Below are 20,602 nucleotides of genomic sequence, written 5' to 3' on the forward strand. Positions count from 1 at the left end.
GAGTGGCGGTGTGTACATACGCAGGGCTTAAAGCAAAAAAAGAAATCCCCAAGATTTTGCAAATCTGCACTGATCTCATTAAATGACCCCTATGAAATCCTCAGGACTGAAATCCGTCCCCAGGACTGAGAACTTTAAGCCCTGCATACGCTTAGAAATGCACCACATGCTGAACTAACAAATGGAGACATGGGATATTACATGTTTGAAAAGGTGAGACGCTATACGTTAGTACAAAATGTGTAGAGTCATGCAACACCAGTCAGGAGCTTGCTGAGACACTACTGCATAGCTAAGCTCGCTTATAGGAAAACAGATGCACGGAGCAGAAGGGCCAGATGCTTATGCTAGGTGTGTGTGTGTGTGTGTGTGTGTGTGTGTGTGTGTGTGTGTGTGTGTGTGTGTGTGTGTGTGTGTGTGTGTGTATGTGTGTGTGTGTGTGTGTGTGTGTGTGTGTGTGTGTGTGTGTATGCGCGCACGAGGTGTGATATATTGGAATGTTGGTCTATTTCGGCTCACAGTCAGGAGAGCAGCCTACAGTATGTCTCGGAAGAGGAAAGCACTAAATGGTTATTGAGCGTCCTGATTAGATCGATATTGCGCCCTCCTCATCCAGAGACTTCAGCATGACTGTGTGTGTGTGTGTGTGTGTGTGTGTGTGCGCGCGCTTGTGTTTAAATTAAATGGGCTAAATATAGGGTAATGATGTTGGCTTGCCTAGTATCTGTGCCAAGTGCATGCGTGCGTGCGTGTGTGTGAGTGCGTGCGTGCGTGCGTGTGTGTGCATGCATTTAGTTTCTGCCGATAGACATTCAGATGCATAGCGTTGTATAATTATCGTTGCTGACGGGCAGACACCTTGTCCTTGTATCTCCATTATTCAGCGTTTTTTGTTTGTTTTGTTTGGTCAACTAATGTCCTACTACTTCATCATACTAGTGTCACACAAAAGTAGACGCATTGTGAGCTTGTAGATCTGCTATTTTGGGGGGACGGGGGAGAGTGTAGGTTTTAGAAATACTGAACCAATGAAAAAAACAGCTTTTGACTAAATCATAACTACAGTACATAGATCAGTGGTTTTCAACCATTTTCATATCAAGGTCCATCATTTATTCGGCATTTGAGCCACGGGCCAGCATTTGATGAGATTTAGCCTCTCAGAACCCAATATTTTGAATATTTCCGTTATCATTAGATAAATACATTTTTGTCCACAACTCCATGCTGTATTGACTTCTACATTCTCTAATTGTGTACAGTTCTTGCAAATGAAGTAATACAGATTGCAAGATTTAACCCATTCTTAACGGGAACACCTTTTGGTGTTTTAATCATTTTATAATACTTTAGCTATTGAAAAATAGCAGATCTACAAGCCCATAGCTATGAGCTTGTAGATCTGCTATTTTAGAAAAAAATTAACTCAAATCTTTGCTTCTGTCCCAGGAACAACATATTTTCAGATGGGGGTCGGCGGCTGATTACATATAATTGTTGGGGTCCTTGACATGAAATATTGATTAACACTGATATAGAAACATGACGTTTTTCTGAAAATGTTCATGATTTAAAAGACTTTTTTTAAATTTCAACGTCAGGCCTAAATGGGTTAAAGATCTACAAGGGTCAATTTGGTTACCAACTCTCCATTATTTAGTTGGGGACCACCAGGAACCCCCTCAAGGACCACCGGTTGAGAACCACTGACATGAACACTATAACCTCGTTCCGAGTTGTATCAAGTGTCGGGGTGTATTTTCCTTGAGCGGTACTTCCGTCAAATGTGACAGTTTCTGACTAAAGGCTCATACATAGTCTGGATTTACGGTGGTGGGGCGACCACCGAACTACAACATGACGTCACGAGCCGCGGTGAAGAGCAAACCACCGCCACCGCTCCAGCCCTTCTCTCTGTTTTTACTCACCACCGCTCAACGTTATTTCAGCTCCGGTGGTCAGCTCACCACCGGAGCGGTGGTCACCTTACCACCGAAAATCCAGACTATGAATAGGCCTTAAGTCATTGATCTTTTTTAAAATAAATCTTCGTTTTTTTCATGTCATGTGAAAGCAGGGAATCATACTGTAGCTTCAAATTGACATACAGTATTGGTTGTTCAGTTTGACCCACCAGTTTTGGAGATATGGCTTATAGAGTAATGTCTTGTAGAAAACTGAGTTGAGAAAACAGGCTTGAAGGGTTCACTTCTGTGGTCTCTAACATTATACCTAGCTACAGTTTTTTCTCCTCTCCTGAACAGTTAGTCTTGCCGCCATGACTGTCTCTGTATCAAAAAAGAGTCACACATGGTAACGCTTGTGGACATAAAGCGACGACACGGTTGTGGGTGCTAAGCTGATGATTTCCTAAATGAGGCCTGATATGAGTCAGCCGTGTCAGATGAGTTGAGCTATGAGACCAATAGAGTGGCATGAGCAGCTCGCCTCCAGACCGGGGCACGGGCGGCCAGACGGCCGGCCAGTGTCATAACTTAAAGTCCATAAACATGAGAACGGGACATGAAAGAGCAAATTATCAGCTGTTCGCTTTTGTCAGAGGAAATTAAATTGGATTGTCGAGAGCAATAAACACGATGACAAGGCTATTGTCCGTCTGTCACACGCACGTGATAATGAGACAACATTTGGAACGATGAGCTATTTAAAGAGATAGTTCAACATAACAGGCAATTAAAATCTAGTGTTTCTCATCAAATTTCACATCAAGTATCTGCTGTATAGTGGTACATACTTTGTTGACATGGGCCCCCCAGGGCTTTAGATCCCTGGGCCCCTCCTTTTCTCTTTGATGAAAATAGCCAATTTACTCACAACAACTCGACGCACTGCGTCACACTGAGTCGTGCGTTATGAACTTGTAAATCTGCTATTTTCACAGCATGTTCAGCCCAGAAAAGGGCCAATAGGCTTCAAGTGGTTAGAAACAATGTCAAACTCTGATTTATTGCAGCAAAATGGATTGTGGCGATAATGTGTTAGTGTGACTATAATTATTGTGATATCAGACATCTTCCTTATAGTCTTATTAGAGGCACGTTCCGGCCTCGTCTTCATCAAACATCGGTTAACGGGCAGATGAACTTTGCAGTGATCCGGTGACTTAAGACATTACTTCTAATGCCAATAGTAATGCACGTCCAATTAGTGTGTCACTTAGCCCACCATGGCTGCCCCGGGCTCTGCCAAGTGCCCAGTTAATCAGAGTTAATTTGTTAGAAACACAAGGGGAAGAATTAATCAAATAGGGTCTCCTTTCATGCGCGCAGGTCATTAGAAACAGTCCACCACTCACTTACTCACTGGGTCAGAGCTGGCTTCCCATAGAGATGAATGGGCTTTCTTGGTACTAGTCGCAGTGCATTAGTCACAAATGGGCGCCCGCTGCTCGGCTAAGTTAAGGCTAAGCTAACACTATCCGGGGCCTCTGCTATTCACAGACGAGTGCACCTGCTAAGCTAACGCTAAGCTAACTCCAGTCAGATCCCATTACTCACGGATGGGCACGCAGCAATAATAGCCGCACTGCTCTGGGCGCGCCGAGATGCTTCAGCTGCGGAACAGGCAGATTTCTTTCACGTCAACATGGACTATATTACTCTGTTCTGCCAACCTAATCTCTTTTCTCTCATGAGCTGACATTAATGGCTGAGGATAGAAACCATATTGAAGGTCTCCAGTGCTTGCGAGGTCACTCGCCACTAATTCTAGGAATTTACAGTGGCGCCATTGTGTTCCGAGGTCGTTGTTTGTCGACTACACACGCACACTACTACCGTATTACCAGCAACACATTGCAGCTATTGACACTGTTGAAACAATAGGGAGCCTATTTTTAGATAAGTAATTGCAATTAGCAGCACTCCTGAGCCCTTTTTGTGAACTCCAATCCCGAGCTCCGAGTTCAAATCAGGACACATGACATAATTGTTTGTCTGTCATACAGCTGAAAGCGAGTATTCTGGCCATAGGGCCATTATGCGAACATTGCAGAGATTTGCTAAGAGATATTTTGACTAGTATTAACATCCTAATGAAAAGTACTAAAGTAGTGTCTCATTTGGTACTCTGTTCTGGACCATCATTATTTTAACTCGACAAATGTAAACGTGCAATTACATTTGCACTCTCATACTTACAAATGGATGAGTCAACAACAGTGAAGATGTTGTCTATTGTTGACTATGATGAGTAAATGGGATAGTGCATTTTATATGGCCGTTGTATCCAAAGCGTTTTACATAGATTGTGCATTACATTCACCCCTTCACACACACATCCATACACAGATGGCAGAGGAAACCATGCAAGGCAGCACCTCGGGAGCAATTAGGCACTCAGCGTCTTGCTCAGGGGCAATTCGACCCTAACTCTGTGGGAGTCGGGTTCGAACTGGGAACCTTGCGGTTGCAAAGCGGCCACTCTAGTACAAATAAGGGGGATTATTATAAAACGAATAGAGCTAGCCGGCCAGGTACAATGGTTCTTGAGATTGAGGGACTCGGAGAGAAGAAACCTCATTATGTCCAAAACCTTTCTCAAGACTCAAATTCAAAAGGTAACAAAAAGGAGCAAGATGGACAAGGGTGTCAAACCAGAAGGAGGCCATCTTCATACACTGCGTTGGGATCCAGTGTGTGTGTGCGTGTCAGCAAATACCAAACAGGCACATAAAAGTGACAGGATCTATTTAAAAGAAAAATAACTCCGCTCAGATCACTTTCACCCCCTAACCTAATCCTCCCTCCAAGGGGATAACCTTTGAACCAGGTGAACCTGACCATTTCATCTTATTACAGTGAATGGTGACCTCGCCTCATCCATGAGCAACAAGGACCGTCGTACCGTCCAAACCACATACTTATGACACTAATCTCCTTTCTAATCTAAACACTGGTCATGGGCTTACATACATGCATACGTAGATGCACGCACGCACGCACACACACACACACACACACACACACACACACACACACACACACACACACACACACACACACACACACACACACACACACACACACACACACACACACACACACACACAAACACAGCGCGTGCGTACCATTTTAACCTTTTTTCTAACCTTCTTTAACCCTAACACTAAAGACTCAGTTAAACTTAGCCGATCTATAAGCTCTAAATAGTCGCACGTGTTGTGCCGCGACACAGAATCCAACCTTCCATTTAAAGCATGGTTTTCAACCCTTTTTGTATAAAGGTCCATTACGGTATTTATTCGGCGCTTGAGCCACGGAGCGTCATTTTGATAACATTTTGCCTCTCAGACCCAAAAATAAAGAATATTTCGTTGTCGTTGGATAAGATTTTGTCCACAATAACTTGCTGTATTGATGTTGGTACTATAGGAGAGATAGCAGGCACACGTTGATTTTTTTTTTAAACCATAAAGCAACCGTTTCTCTTGCGAGGAAGAGGAGAACTGTCCTGACCATGTCTATCTCTCAGATTCTATTATTCCTGCGGGAGCATTTGGCCCTCGCGAGCGCGGTAATAAAAGCGTACACACACATTTATAAGGCCGTGTGTTCAGGGGACTGGCTCCATGACAGGCAGTAGTTCATCACACATCTGTCCACATATCGTGTCTTTAGGAATGTCTTGAAGATCTCCATCATTACATGGCGTGACATGCTGTCATCTTTGGAAAGGAAATGGAGTATATTTTCTGGTCCCTGGGAGAGGGGAAATTACTTTTCGATAGACAGACAGATAGATAGATTTTACAGCTTCATCTTCTTTTTTTTTAAACACAAATCTCCTCTCCTGGGGGCCCCTGGTACAAAACATTTTCATATGTTAGTAATTTTGGGCGTCCTTGGCACAATATAGTTGGAGAACCACTGATATAGAAGGCATTTGTAGAATGGTCTTGACACATTCACTGCCATTGACAAGATACTCATAACAAAGGCACTAAAATATTTGTACCAAATAAATTGACAATACCAAGAATCCGAGGTATCTGTGATGCATATACAGTACTCCTCCTGCTGTAAAGTGTTTCTCAATAAATAGAAGGAAAAAAAAAGGATTACAAAAGTAAAATGCTTTTGGTCAAAACGAGCTTTATTCAACAGCCCATAACGAACCGACGATCACGGTTACAAATAGATGTTCTGGGTGAAAGAAAATACAATCAGCATCTGTTTACTTCCGGTTGGCGTCTAGGGACCCTGTGGGGCTTTCAAAATAAGGATCTTCACCAGGGACGTGCACACATAGATATCAAAGCGTTTACTATGGTGAAAGAAATGCAAATGCCCTCCTCTCCTTTCCATGCCATACGAGAAGGCAGCATTCAGGATACAAATAAATTCCCGAAGTCTCCTGAACTAATTTGTTCCAAAATCCATGCCGTACACTGCATCTCCAGTAGAGTGCAGGGTTGGGCCCCGAAAATAGCTGATCTACAAGCTCTCAACGACCTGCTATTTTGGGCCAAAAGTGCCCTCTTATGGGATTTCAGCCCCTGCCTCTCTAACACTCTCTGCACGTGCCTGCATGGTCTTCACTGAAGAAACGCCGGCAGTGGCGGAAGAATTAATGAACCAATATGTGGCGGTGAATGTTTTAATGGCTTAAACAAGCAGAGTATCTCAGTGTGCACCTGAGCATCTGGTGTTGGGCGCCTCTGGCCTTTGTTGTCAGTGTGGTATATTGTAGTGACCGGACCATTTCTCAGTTCGCTCTGACCGCAAGGAATGTCCCCGCTGCCCACACAATATGGTAGCATAAATTACTGACACAGCACTCAAATTATCGCATGCAAATTAATTCCATGCTGCGGAATGTCGGAATGTGGAATCCTAAAATAGAGATATTGAATTCTGAAACGTACAGTAGTTCTGTAACTGAGACAAAAGGTTTGATGTGTTTCCAACTGCTTTGCATGCCTTTTTTTTGATAAATATGTGTTTTGGCTTCTCGCCCGTCGGTGTCACGTTAGCTCATAATGGACAAGGCAGCAATTCCGGTGACAAAAAAACGAAAGAAAAGGATGATTGATGTCGCACGGCACGAGGCTTTTATACGTACGAGACACAGACGATGCCAGGGTATACCGCCGGCGTTGAACATCTTAAAAAAAAAAAAAGTGTAACGTTATCTACAGTCTCCCTAAGCAGAATCAGATTCCCTGCCTACCAAAGCATTATGTTGCGAATGCAGCGACGCCTTTACAAACATGCCGCCTCTGAAAAACGAGCCGTTCTGTGGCACGCACGGAAGGAGTCGCGTTGCAACTGGAATGCTTCTGTTTCGACAGAAGCCGTGGGGGGGGGGGGGGGGGGGGGGGAGGATAACAGCTTGTTGGCCGGAGGGTAGCAGAGGGTCAGCGGAGGAACGCCTGGCATCGTATTGCTTCAGCTCACCCTGTCAGACACACACACACACACACACACACACACACACACACACACACACACACACACAGAGGCAGGCTCCGACAGACGCAGTACATCTCAGTGCTAATATACAGCTTTGGCCTAGTTTGGCAGGGCATTATTATTCTTAATCCACAGGATAGATGTTACACACACACGCATGCGCTCGCACGCACGCACAAGCACACACAAAATACAACAGCAAATCATGGAGATTGCGCATGGGTTCATGCAAAGTGTCCGACTCTGCACGTGGACTAGGGTTGCGTGACAACGTTTCCCATCATTTTCCCCCCTCTTACACAGTGACCTCTCTTTCATACCGAATAGACATCACGTAGCAGAGCAGTCTGATGGCAAAAAGGAAAAGAAAATAGACCGAAAGAAACTCTCTCTCCAAATGTTTGGTTTTCTTTTTAGTATTAGTATAGCTTAGGATTTCAATATAATGCAATTATATTCCATTAAGACATCAATGCAGCATGTCTGCACACACGACAGACACCGGGGGATCTCAGCGTCCCGATTGCCTTCCATTTCTTCGATTCGACATTCAAATCCGGGGCGTCTGGTCTGTGTTGAGTTTGAAAGAGCCATTACAGAACGAGAGAAAGGGGAGAATAGAAAAGCCTTCTTCTTCCCTTCCTTCCCCCCTCAAGCACTCTCTCTCTCTCCTTCCATTCTCAGTGGATTACATACAGGGATGTGTGGCTCCGCCAGGCAGCCGGAGGAATGAGAGATGTGAGAAAAGAGCATTGGAGGAAGAAGAAGTCGGCATGAATGAGATGAGGGGGTAGAAGAGGAGGAAGAATCATACAGAGCCGGGGAAATGAAGAATCCTTTCCTCCTCGCTGTCATCGACCCCTCCCCTGCATCTCATAGAGACAGAGAGAGTGTCTGGGAGTGTCATCATTTTTGATGGATGGCAGGGGCCTTTTACAGGGCGACCCAGGGGCCTTTTATAGGGCGACGCAGGGTCCTTTTACAGGGCGACCCAGGGTCCTACCCGCGGGACCAACGAGGGGGCTGAAAGGAAAACAAGAGTGGCTTCCTGCGTGTGCGTGTGCATGTGCATGTGCATGTGCATGTGCATGTGCATGTGCATGTGCATGTGCATGTGCAAGCTTCTTTTTTTTCTATTTTTTATCCCGCGATTTATTCAACCCATTTCTTTTCACCCAGTGTAAATTATCTAATGTAATCCTGGGCGTTACACTCCCTCTGCCAACCTGGGGAGAGCAACGGACTGACCTCATGCTTCCTTCTATGCATTGAGGAGTCCAAGCCGCATCTTTTCACCTGACAGTGGGGAGTTTCCCTGGTTGCACGTAGCGCGTAGAAGGAACACAATATTCCAAACAGTTCCTTTCCCCTCCATCAGGCACGCCAGCTGGCCAGGGAGAGGCAGTATAGAGACCAGTGTCACTGCATGTTTTTTGTGAGGGTACCTACTACCCTAGGGCAGTGTTTCTCAACCTATGTACCGCGGCACTTTACTGTGCCTTTGAAATCTCCAGGTGTGCCTCGAGATTTTGACCAAAAGTAACACTAGCCCTCCCCCGAAAGCGATAGATAGGCGTCCTATTGTTGCGTCGTTGTTGTTGTCACACGTCTAAATAGACATGCGAAAACAACATGACGACGGAACAATAGACTCTTCACTCTTAACGACCATCGGCCATAGAAATGTTAATCGCCTGGCAACTTTACAGACATTTCGCTCCCTCCAGAAAGACACCACCAGAACCCGACAGCAGCACACACAGCGCCGCCGAGTCACCTCCACCTGACGACGGCACAGCAACAACAGCAACAACAGCGGCTACTAACGCAACGCCTACAAAGAAAGCCCCTGCCAGACTGTACCGCGATGATTACATGAAGTTTGGATTCACGTTTACTGGGGATAAAAGGTACCCGATTCCGCTGTGTATAGTTTGTGGATTCAAGCTTGCAAACAGCGCATGGTTCCGAGTAAACTGAAGCGCCACCTTCATACCAATCATGATGAACTCGCTAGGAAGGACAAACACTTTTTCGTGAGCTTGAAAGAAAAAAAGGAGAAAGACACAACGAAGCAGGCAAGTCTCTTGATACTTGAAAGAATATCCAGCCATCACAGCCAGCGCAATGGCAGTGCTGCTCCCCTTTTCCACAACCTACCTGTGAGCTTAGCTTTTCAAGCCTGACTTGAAAATGAAGAGCTCCGTGTCTGTTTGTCCAGCATCCAGCCAGGATAAAAACTCTTTGTTCAGGAAAACAAGCTCAAGGTTCACACTAAGACAGAACTTGTCAAAAATATTTACTTTTCTTTTTATCAATTGTTTTTTACGATTTTCTTTGTACAAAAGTGCTCAAGTTTAAGACCAAGATTTTTGTTCTTGTTTTTACAACTCCTTTTTTTATTTAGAAGTATTACTTTGCATTGACAAATTGAACATGTGTGTGCTACATTTTGTATGAGTTTTCAAAAATAAATTGGTGAAACTGAGGCACTGTCTCTGTCCTTTTCTTTCTCTTTAAAGTAATTTGACGAGTGCTGTCATGTGTGTTTTTAAAAGTATATTGGGTTCATATTAGGGATGTGTAAATGTGTCCAAAATGAAAATCGATTTGTATAATTCAATATTAACGATTAATCGATTAATCGTTTTTTGGGGGGGGGGGGGGGGTTTCTACCTTTTTTTTTTTTTCTTTTTTTTTTTTTCTTTTTTTTCTTTTTTTTTAATGAACCCTACAAATAAAAAAAATCTTCCCCCCAAGGGGTACCTAAGTCAAAAAAGTTTGGGAGCCCCTGATGTAGTTGATTAACAATAATTGTAACTCTTGAGAGTTAATAAGGGTCCATTTGGTTACTAACTCCATCTTTTAAATGGGACCACTGGTGGTCCCTGGACCACTGTTGATCCAATTGATCACCATAGCAACCCCAGCCTAGGCCTGATTAGGTAAATTCCCAACACCTGCTAAATCCTCCAAACCTGTATATTGATTGGAATCAATCTCCACTCACACTCCTCTCATGCAGCTACACAGACACATCCCAGGCACACTTTGGTAGGCCTATAGCCCTGTCCTGTTTGGATGACAATATTGCCTTTCCAACAGATTTTCATTAAAAAAAAAAAAGAAAGAAAAAAGAACGATTATCGATTATTAATTTTCATAATCGATTTCGGGTCCTATCAACGATAATCGATTAATCGATTAATCGGACCCATCCCTAGTTCATATATATATATATATATATATATATATATATATATATATATATATATATCATATATATACAGTATATACACACACCATATATCTAGGTGTGCCCCGAGATTTTTAGGCTATGAAAAGTGTGCCCCGGGACAAAAAAGGTTGAGAGACACAGCCCTAGGGGACACGGGGAGAACATGTAAACTCCACACAGAAAGGCCTTTTAGACAACCCCACCAAGGTATGGGCACTGATGACGTGGAGGAGAGAACACACCCCCAGCACCACAGCGTCCCCAGCAGAACCCAAAACCAACGGGAATCGAACCCAGGACCAGGGGGAATTGAACCCAGGACCTTCTAGCTGTGACGCGACAGTGCTATTGACTGCGCCACCGTGCACCTAAAAGTGTCGGAGCTTTTAGAACATACGTACATGGTGTCTTGAGGGCCGACTTATAGTTGCTTGCCCAACCAAGCATAAATCTAGGCATTGATGTTTTGTGTGTGCTAAGCTAACCTGTGCTTGTAGGCCTATTCTGTCCCATTCTGATGGTTTTATGTGTAGAGCCTCACAGAGAGAGGCTGTCTGGGAAATGGCAAGGTAGCCGGTTCGACCTCTGGCCCACAATGTGTACTGTACGTGTCTAGAAGTGTCCCCGAGCGAGACACTTAACACAACTAGCAGCTACTAATACCGCTGTGCGATCCTCTGAGTCATCTCACCTCCGAGTCATCTCAGTGGGGAAGTTTCCACACAATGGCCTCTTGTTTTAAATCCAGACTAAAGACACATACTTTCGCCTTGGAACTTGTATCGTATATGTTTTATTGCTGTGCAGCACTGTGGTCAACCCTGTTTTTTTTTTTTTAATGTGCTCTATAAATAAAATTGACTTGACTTGTTAGCATTGCATGGAGTTGAAAATGACTCTATTTCACTTTGATTCTTTCTAGAGATGACCCGATACTTTATCGGTATCGGAAAAGTATCGGATCGGCCCTTATTTGGTCATATCGGGTCATATCGGTATCGGCAAATATGCCAGTCTAACCACAGATCCAACACAGGGGTAAGGGGTTGACACTATGGCAGGTAAATGAAATGTTGGGGCATGTGGAGTTTGCTTATGAGTTGCCCAAACTTCAAGTGCACATTTGAGTGAGGAGTCTGCTATAAACGCAACACGGGATATATAGCTAGATAGCTATAAACACTATTCCGGTGGACTTCAAAATAAGATATTTATTATTTTTGTATTATTATATTTATTATGCTCTGGTATCGGTATCAGCTAGAGACCTGCAAGCCCATGCTGCTGTCTGGTCCATAGTGACGTGACAATAACCCTCCCACACACACGCATACACACAAGCACACTAAAATCTGGTCAAAACTATAAAGACTTTGAAACAACGTGTTTTATATTCTATCTCTCTCGCGCCTAAACTCTCGTCCTCTCTCTCTCCTAATTATTATGCAGCGCAGCTGCACACACACACACACACACACACACACACACACACACACACACACACACACACACACACACACACACACACACACACACACACACACAGTACCAAGTAGGCTACAGCTCTCCTCTGACAGAACCTACATCTCAGGAGCTCCGCAATAAAAACAAATTAAATACTGCGGGAGCATTATTACCACACTAAACAAAGGGAGCATTACCACACTAAACAAAGCATTACCACACTAAACAAATTAAATACTGCGGGAGCATTACCACACTAAACAAAGCATTACCACACTAAACAAATTAAATACTGCGGGAACATTACCACACTAAACAAAGCATTACCACACTAAACAAATTAAATACTGCGGGAGCATTACCACACTAAACAAATTAAATACTGCGGGAGCATTATCACACTAAACAAAGAAACTGCAGATACATAACGTAAGTGTTCTTATTATTGTCCGTCTACTCTGGGTTTTATAATGCAGCCTGAATCCGCGATAGCCGATCTACAAGTGCACGTGCAGCAGCTACTGTATAAAACTATAATTAAGTAGGCTACTTTTTAGTGTGATGTCTGTGTGTTATTGACTTCTTGTTCCTTAATGTGGGTTTATCAGAGCGATATAGTGCAGCTGTGAGTAGCTGCTGCTGCTGCGTCCGTGCACCAATAGAGTGACCGCGGCGGTGGCACGCATGCTTGAAATATTAAATAAAAATATGTCGGGCTTCCGGGCCGGCTCGGGCCGTTTCTGGACTTTACCAACGGGCTTAGGGCCGGGCGGGCCTTACCTCCACGGGCGCCGGGCCGGGCCAGGGCCTATATTTTAGGCCCGTGCAGGGCTCTAGTATCAGCTAACACAGAAATGGTGGTATCGGGATCGGATCGGAAAGGAAAAAAGTGTATCAGGACATCCCTATAATTCTTTCTATTTTATCTTCTCTTCTATCATTCATAAAGGGCAAAAATGTTTCTGTGAATTTCACTGGGGATTTTTGCAACAGAACTGAATTCATTTTGTGCAAAATGCCAGTTGTGAATCGGAGGCCTATACTGCTGTTAGCACTGTTAGCTGCTGGGATCTTATCTGTGACGGCGTGCAATCCCATAAAAGCCAGTGCACATACAGTACTGTAACACAGCTGTCCACTGCAAACCATTCCTTTCTTAGTACTTTTACTACATTTATATAACACTCTTGTATGACGAATTAAGGCATTCATATCAAAAAGATAAAAAGCTGAAATATGGAGATAAGAAATAAGGTTTCTGCCCGACAGACCATAACGCAGTGTTGATTTTGTCGACTAAAACTAAGACGAAAAATGTTCGTCGACTACCTTTTTTCCCTTCGAAAACTAAATGGAAACTAAATGAAAACTAAGCTATGATGACATAAACTGAGACTAAATATACTGACAATTTCGTCAACAAATAAAAACTAGACTAAAATGTTAGGAAGGGACTAGCAGACAAGAGATCCAGTAAAAGTTATTTTACACTTGGTTGCATGCTGAAAATAGCATGCAACTCGGCGCACTGCGACGCGTTGTGAGCTTGTAGATCGTGTAAGTGTCAAATCAGCCATTACGACGGCATCAAGGCCCGCCAAAATACATCTTAGTTGACTAAATCAACTGTAGATTTAGTCGACTAAAATCTAAAACCAGACTAACACTAAAACATTCCGGGTGACTAAAATTGAATGAAAACGATTCCAAGACTGTCCACTGTCGGCACTTCTATTTACTGTAGCCATTGAACCTCTGCCAGAGGCCATTAGAACGCACCCACAGGTCAAGGGGATCAATAGCAGGAAAAGGGAGCATGTTATCTCGCTATATGCAGATGATAAATTATTATTTCTTAGCAACCCTAAGAGACCTATCCCAGCTGTATTAGAAATAATTAATGAATTCAGTAATTTCTCTGGTTATAAAATGAATGTGAGCAAATCAATAGCCCTACCACTGGGAACAAAAGACCCAAATAATATAGTATCTCTGGTCAATCTGACCGATAAAGGCTTCAAATATTTGAAGCCTCACACATGTTCTCCATGGAGACATGGAGTTTGCTTAGTTTGGGGCCCAGTTGTGGAATATATGGGAGGGGAATACGCAGAAATATTATCAAGGGGTTTTGCAAATTAAGGAACCATTCCTGTTAAGTACTGTACAAAGGTTTTATGCTTTTGAAGACTATATGAATAGAAAGAAAGAAAACTATTCAAGAGACTATATGACTAAAACAAAAATAGAAATTTGCTGTCAATAACAACTACTTTGTTGGTCCAGGTGGTCCCCAGCTAAATGATGGAAGAGTTGGTAACCAAATGGACCCTTACTAGATCTTTAACTTGAGAGCGTAAAATTATTAAATGTTTTGCTCTCAAGTGTTACATTATTGCTAATTGTTAATCTGCATTGCTCAATTCATACTTACACTTACACAATAAGAGAATGTTAAATAATTGTTATTTTGATCATATGCCTGTTATCTCTCCTATGGTACAAACATCAATACAGCATGGAATTGTGCACCAAATCTTATCCAACGATAACAAAATATTCTTCAGTTTTGTATCTTGAGACACTAAATCTAATCAAATGGTGGTCCGTGGCCCAAATGATGAAATAAATAATGGACCTTGATGTCGTTCCCTTGTCATCAATCTGCTGCCTGGGATAATAATCCTCCCTGCTAATCATCCTGATCATGACAGGGCCATCGGCCAGCACGCACGCACGCATGCAAACAGTATAGGGAAATTATCTGATTTGCCATATGTGGTCAGTATTTCCGTGCCAAGTAATACTGAGATGGACAAAAACAGCTGGCCTTCTGTCAAACGATATACACTCTGATGCGTTGGTGCTAGTATGTGTATGTGTATGCACGCGTGCGTGTGTGTGTGTGTGTGTGTGTGTGTGTGTGTGTGTGTGTGTGTGTGTGTGTGCTTTAGCACATGGTAAAGGATCACAGTGCATTCAGAACATGTGTGTGAATCAGTGTATCTGTCAGATTCTCTTTGGGTATGCATACTGTATCATGTCTCTACTGTACTGTATGCATGTGCAGGTGCATATGTACCCTGCACACTTTGTGTGTGTGTGTGTGTGTGTGTGTGTGTGTGTGTGTAGTACTACACTTGTGAGGGCCAGTAGAATTTGAAAAATAAAATAATTTGCGAGGACTGTTAAAAAGATTTTTAGATTTAGACTTGATTTATACTGTGTGCGTGCGTGTGTGAGTTCGTGCGTGGAGGAAGACACTCACAGTCGGCATCAGCGAGGAAGAGGAGGCTGAGCAGGAGCAGGCCTGGACCGGCAGAGTGGTGCATCATGGGATATGTGGACACCCGCATGCTGTGTCTGTCCGCCGTGAGCTCACTGCCTCACTGACCAATAGGAAGACAGAGACTGGCCCTCACCTGCAGAGAGAGAGAGAGAGAGAGAGAGAGAGAGAGAGAGAGAGAGAGAGAGAGAGAGAGAGAGAGGCGGGTGAGTGAGTGCAGTTCACAAAGTATAATAAAAGTCACACTCCGGTGTGAAGTCACATTCCGGCCAATGACTTTTCATTTTTTTAAGCCCTCAGCCAATCAAATTATCGCTATATAGGGTACACACAGAAACACAAAGCTGGGCATAGGAGGGGCTAGGATGAAAAAAAAAATATATATTCAAGATCTAGGATTGTTGAGAGAAGCCGTGTGCACTGTGCACAACACTGCAACACTGCTGAGCTTCCTCTAGGCTCTTCACTCTACTCCAGTGGGGCAGCTGGCTCCTTCGTGTTCTCGCCTCATTAAGACCATAGACGCATATAGCCAGCGGGGTGTGTGTGTGTGTGTGTGTGTGTGTGTGCAACGTGCATGATGCTCACAGGAGAGAGGCTGACAAACTTGAACTTGTATGAAACGTTCATGATGAGAAGAACACAGTGATGTTGTGTGACTCATGGTGATGCCCGCAGAGAGCTGCAGCTTCCTGTTGTACCAGCTCACAATACGGGGCACGGGCACCATTCCAAAGGTGACCATTAATTGCCACAGTAATAATTGCGATTAATTGCGTTTTCATTTTGAATTTTTTGAACATTGGAACATATGAATAAAAACAAACACATTTCTGTTTGCCTTGTAATAAAAAAAATGCACAGGGCAGATATGACAAATTGACGGAAATGAGTTACTAGTGAGTGAGGTCTAGCCAACACCAACTCGGGATTCCTGGATCGCTGCCCTCCACAGTTTCCTTTCTAACATCAGGTACTTGAGCTCTGTAGTGTTGTTAGCTAAGCTGTCGTGCCGCAGTACGTCTACATGGGTGGTACGGTTCTTTCCCTTCCTGGCATTGCCCTGGGTTGGCTGGGTTCTGCAATTTAAATTTAAATGTATAAACCTATATACAGGTTTAATGTTAGTTTTTAGTTCAATGTTTGTTTTAAAAATGCCATTGACAATGATGGGAAAATTGACGTCATCTTATCCCTAACACTAATACTAAATCACATTAACAATAAAGATAATTTAATGTTTGTTTTACATCACCATTACATCACCTAATCAACATGAGTTAGACTCACACGGGTGTGATCTTTTTCTATGTATGACCATTTCTTGAACATGGAATGATTGCGTTTACCTCTCAAATACTTGCCATTCTATGATTATGTAATAATTGTGACACCATTCAGAAAGTGGCAGCTTTAGGGCCAGGAAATGGTTGTATTTCGTTGTATGAGGAATAAAATGAAATGAAAAGTGCACTCACTGTCTTGTCTGTCACATCACATGCAAAAGCAGAGGCGTTTCTGTTGCTACCAAGGTGTGTGTGTGTGTGTGTGTGGGGGGGGGGGGGGATTTATCATCCATGTGAGCAGACAGTATTACCGAAAACTGCCCCAATGATAGAGCCACTTGTTGTTAAAGTTGTTAAAGGACCACTTCACCACTTTTCAACCTATCTTCATATAATAGGTCCTCACTAATAATCATGATAAATTGGCACGATTTTTTTCTACTCAGTCTGTGTCTCCTAGGAGGGCTGTGGGCAGTTTAGAAACTGTCTTCCAGTGACATCATCATTAGGCAGATCTTTTTGTAAACAAGATTTTTTTACAAAAATGTTTTGATTTTCATTATCGTGAGAACGATGGCTTCCATTTTCGTATTGCAACTTTTTAGGGCTAGTAAGCCTGCAGTTTCTATTAGCTTGTATTCCCCATCGATGATGTCACTGGAAGACGGTTTCTGAACTGACCACAGCCCTCCTATGAAACACAGACTGAGTAGAATTTTTTTTTGCCATTCTTTCATGATTATTTGTGAGGACCTACTATATGAAGATAGGTTGAAAAGTGGTGAAGTGGTCCTTTAACCGTTACGTTTAATTGAAGAATTTCTTAACGGCAATTAACGATTAACTATAAACATCCCTATACTTAATTACAGTACTTGAGTAAATGTACTTAGTTACTTGACATCACTATTTCACAGTTGGCATCCAGCACAACGCTGGATGGATGGATGGATGGATGGAGAGGGACCAGTGTTATATCCTTGCTATGTGGTGTGCGATCAAAACAAACAATTGACTCCAAAGAGTGTACAAAAAACAAAGTAAATAGGTGTTTTTTTAAATTGACAACTCTTCTAAATTCTAAAACACTCCAAACACCCAAAGTTGAACTCTGCATCCAGATCAAAATGCCAGATGTGCAGTGCAGCGCTGCTGTCCTTCACTAACCCTAACCCGTATAGTCCCAAAGTATGCTTCACCTCGCATGACCTTTTCCCCTCCCTCTCTCCCTGTCCCTGTGTCCTGCTCAATCCCATTTCAACCCACCCGAGGTCTCTCCCTCTCTCCCTGTCCCTGTGTCCTGCTCAATCCCATTTCACCCCACCCGAGGTCTCTCCCTCTCTCATCATCATCGCTGTGCCATCTGTGGGGTCTGGTGTGACTGTCTGGCCGTGTCACAGAGCTCATAGCTCTAATGATCACATGGCACTGCCCAGCACTTGACAGGGAGAGTGAGAGACCTCGCATCGCTCACAGTCAGCCCGCAAACAGAACCACACCACAGCCTATCTAAACAGATCAACACACACAGAAACAAATAAGGAACAAGCACCAAGCAAACTATACACACGATCAGAAAACACTACAAATGGAAGGAACATATTGTAGATTAAAGCATTCCAAAATGCTATTGGGCAAAAACAAGTCCAATCACGACTGGAGCAGCCGTCAAAGGCAGACAAGTCTCCCAAGAGAAGACAGACTACAGTATGCCTCCACTGCACACAAAATAAGTGGAAACTGAGCTACATTTCCTAACCGTCTTTCCACTGTACCAAGACATCAGAGGCACTGTACTTCCCACAGATTACAATCACACAAGGAGAGTTTGAAGACATGACTAATGACGACCCTCGGTAGACATTGACTTTAGACAAAAAAGGGTATTTTTCTCCAAAGTAGTACTGTTTAATTCCCAGAAGGTGTGAAATGCAGACTTGCAGAAAAAAAGACAGAAATTGATTTCTTTGATATTCTGACTTTCAAATTGTACATACATTTTGTTTTGATTGTATTGTTCCACTTTTTTGCTATGGCGATGTAAACATAATCTTTTCTCATGCCAATAAATCCCTTTGAATTTAATTGAGAGAGAGAGAGAGAGAGAGAGAGAGAGAGGAGAGAGAGAGAGAGACAGAGGATGAGTGCGATGGTATTAACATTATGTGTCTTTGCATATGTGTTCTGCATGCCTTATAGTTTCTTTATTGCCTGCGTGCATACAGTACGTATACTATTCTGCCCACTTTCCACCATCGGTGGAGGTGTAGGTGGAGGTGGTGCATCATGCATGTACTGTATCTATGCACAATGTGCACATGCTCATCATACGGGATGAGTGTTGTGACTGTATGCGGATATGGACAACATTTAATATATGTTGATATACGATCAAATGATATGATATACGGTATTACCGTTAAAATGTCATATTCTATATTGCAAGTGTTGGAACATTGAAAACGAACGCACTGGACCACACACACACACACACACACACACACACACACACACACACACACACACACACACACACACACAGTCTAAAAGTGTGAAAAACCTATTTTTCATTTCACTACACCAAGCACTTCAGCACTATATATTTTGGCCATGTGGAAATAGCTGATCTACAAGCTCACAACGTGTCTCGATGCAACGCATTGTGAGCGCATTGTGATCTCTCCATCTCTCTATACAGTATATCTATCTAGTGAAACTGATATTTACTGAGGACGACACCGGCACGCAACTAAGTATAAATCACGCTCAAGTCTCAAGGCCAATTCATACTTTGTTAAACAGTCCAATGAAAATAACAGATTTTCAGATGAAAAACACAACACGGTACGTCAAACTTTGTTATTTTCATAGAGCGACATGGCCATTCCACAAAGTAGAAATTTGGCACTAAATCCCTCTGTCCCTGAACAAGCCATGTAAAGTCAGCGTGGACCCAGCACAGATGCAACCTGATTAAAAAGAACCACACAGTACAGTGTGTGTGTGTGTGTGTGTGTGTGTGTGTGTGTGTGTTGGGGGGGGGGGGGGGGTGAAGTGGTACCCTAAGCCCTTAGCTTCCCTACAGCCAAAGCAGCAAACAACTAAAACCACATTGGATTTTCCACTTGGTTTGGTCTGAAACAATTGCTTTGGGATAACCCAGATCTCTCCCAGCACACACACACACACACACACACACACACACACACACACACACACACAATGCAATTCAGACGCTAGTGGGTACACAGACATAGGTTTTCATTGGTCTAAAATGTGGTGTTTTTGATATTGCAATTATTTTATGTAATTGCATGCAATTTTCCATGTGGGCTTTTCTCCCCACCCCCCGACCCACTATACTTGAAACAAGACCACTGCACTTGAAACAAGACCAAAGGCAATTTTATTTCATGGTCAGTCAGGCTCTATTATGTCCTATTTGAACACCATGCAGCAGTCAGTGGAGGAAAGTAACCAAGGAGGCTACATTTACTCAAGTAGTGTGTACAATGTCAAGGTAACGGAACACTTTACTTGAGGAATTTCCATATTCATACTTTAGACTTCTATTACTACTTAACTGCCCTTTGTTTTTTTGACAGCTTTAGTTACTAGTTATTTAGCAGATTTAGATTAAGGCTGTGACCTTGTAGAATTGCTCATTTCGAATAGCCCGAGTATTTTTTTTCTCCCAGTGATGTTTTTCTCTTGTCTAAATGGACACTTGGTGTCTTTGGGTGCCTTGTAGTTCACTGAGAACTACAACTCCCATGAGTTATCATTCAAATTGAAATGTTTGACATAGGTGTGATCAATCATCCAATCAAGTGATGAACATATATTCTGTCCTATCTCACTTTTTGATTTTCCCTGAAGAAGGTCAGTAGACCGA

The 20,602-nt window shown here is 43.0% G+C and overlaps 1 protein-coding gene across 8 annotated transcripts in view; it reads right to left on the minus strand.

Moving 5' to 3' along the window:
- Positions 1-20,602, minus strand: part of LOC310858809 (receptor-type tyrosine-protein phosphatase delta-like) — a 192,122-nt gene that overhangs the window by 104,471 nt on the left and 67,049 nt on the right. For all 8 annotated transcript variants that reach the window (XM_083765086.1, XM_083765092.1, XM_083765090.1 and 5 more), the window contains one exon: positions 15,404-15,557. In XM_083765086.1, coding sequence (XP_083621212.1) covers positions 15,404-15,491 — 88 coding nt within the window. In that variant the 5' untranslated portion in view covers positions 15,492-15,557. The remainder of the gene's footprint in view (positions 1-15,403; positions 15,558-20,602) is intronic.

Source organism: Protomyctophum parallelum (genome assembly GCF_964188405.1).
Source record: "Protomyctophum parallelum genome assembly, chromosome: 5".
NCBI lineage: Eukaryota > Metazoa > Chordata > Actinopteri > Myctophiformes > Myctophidae > Protomyctophum > Protomyctophum parallelum.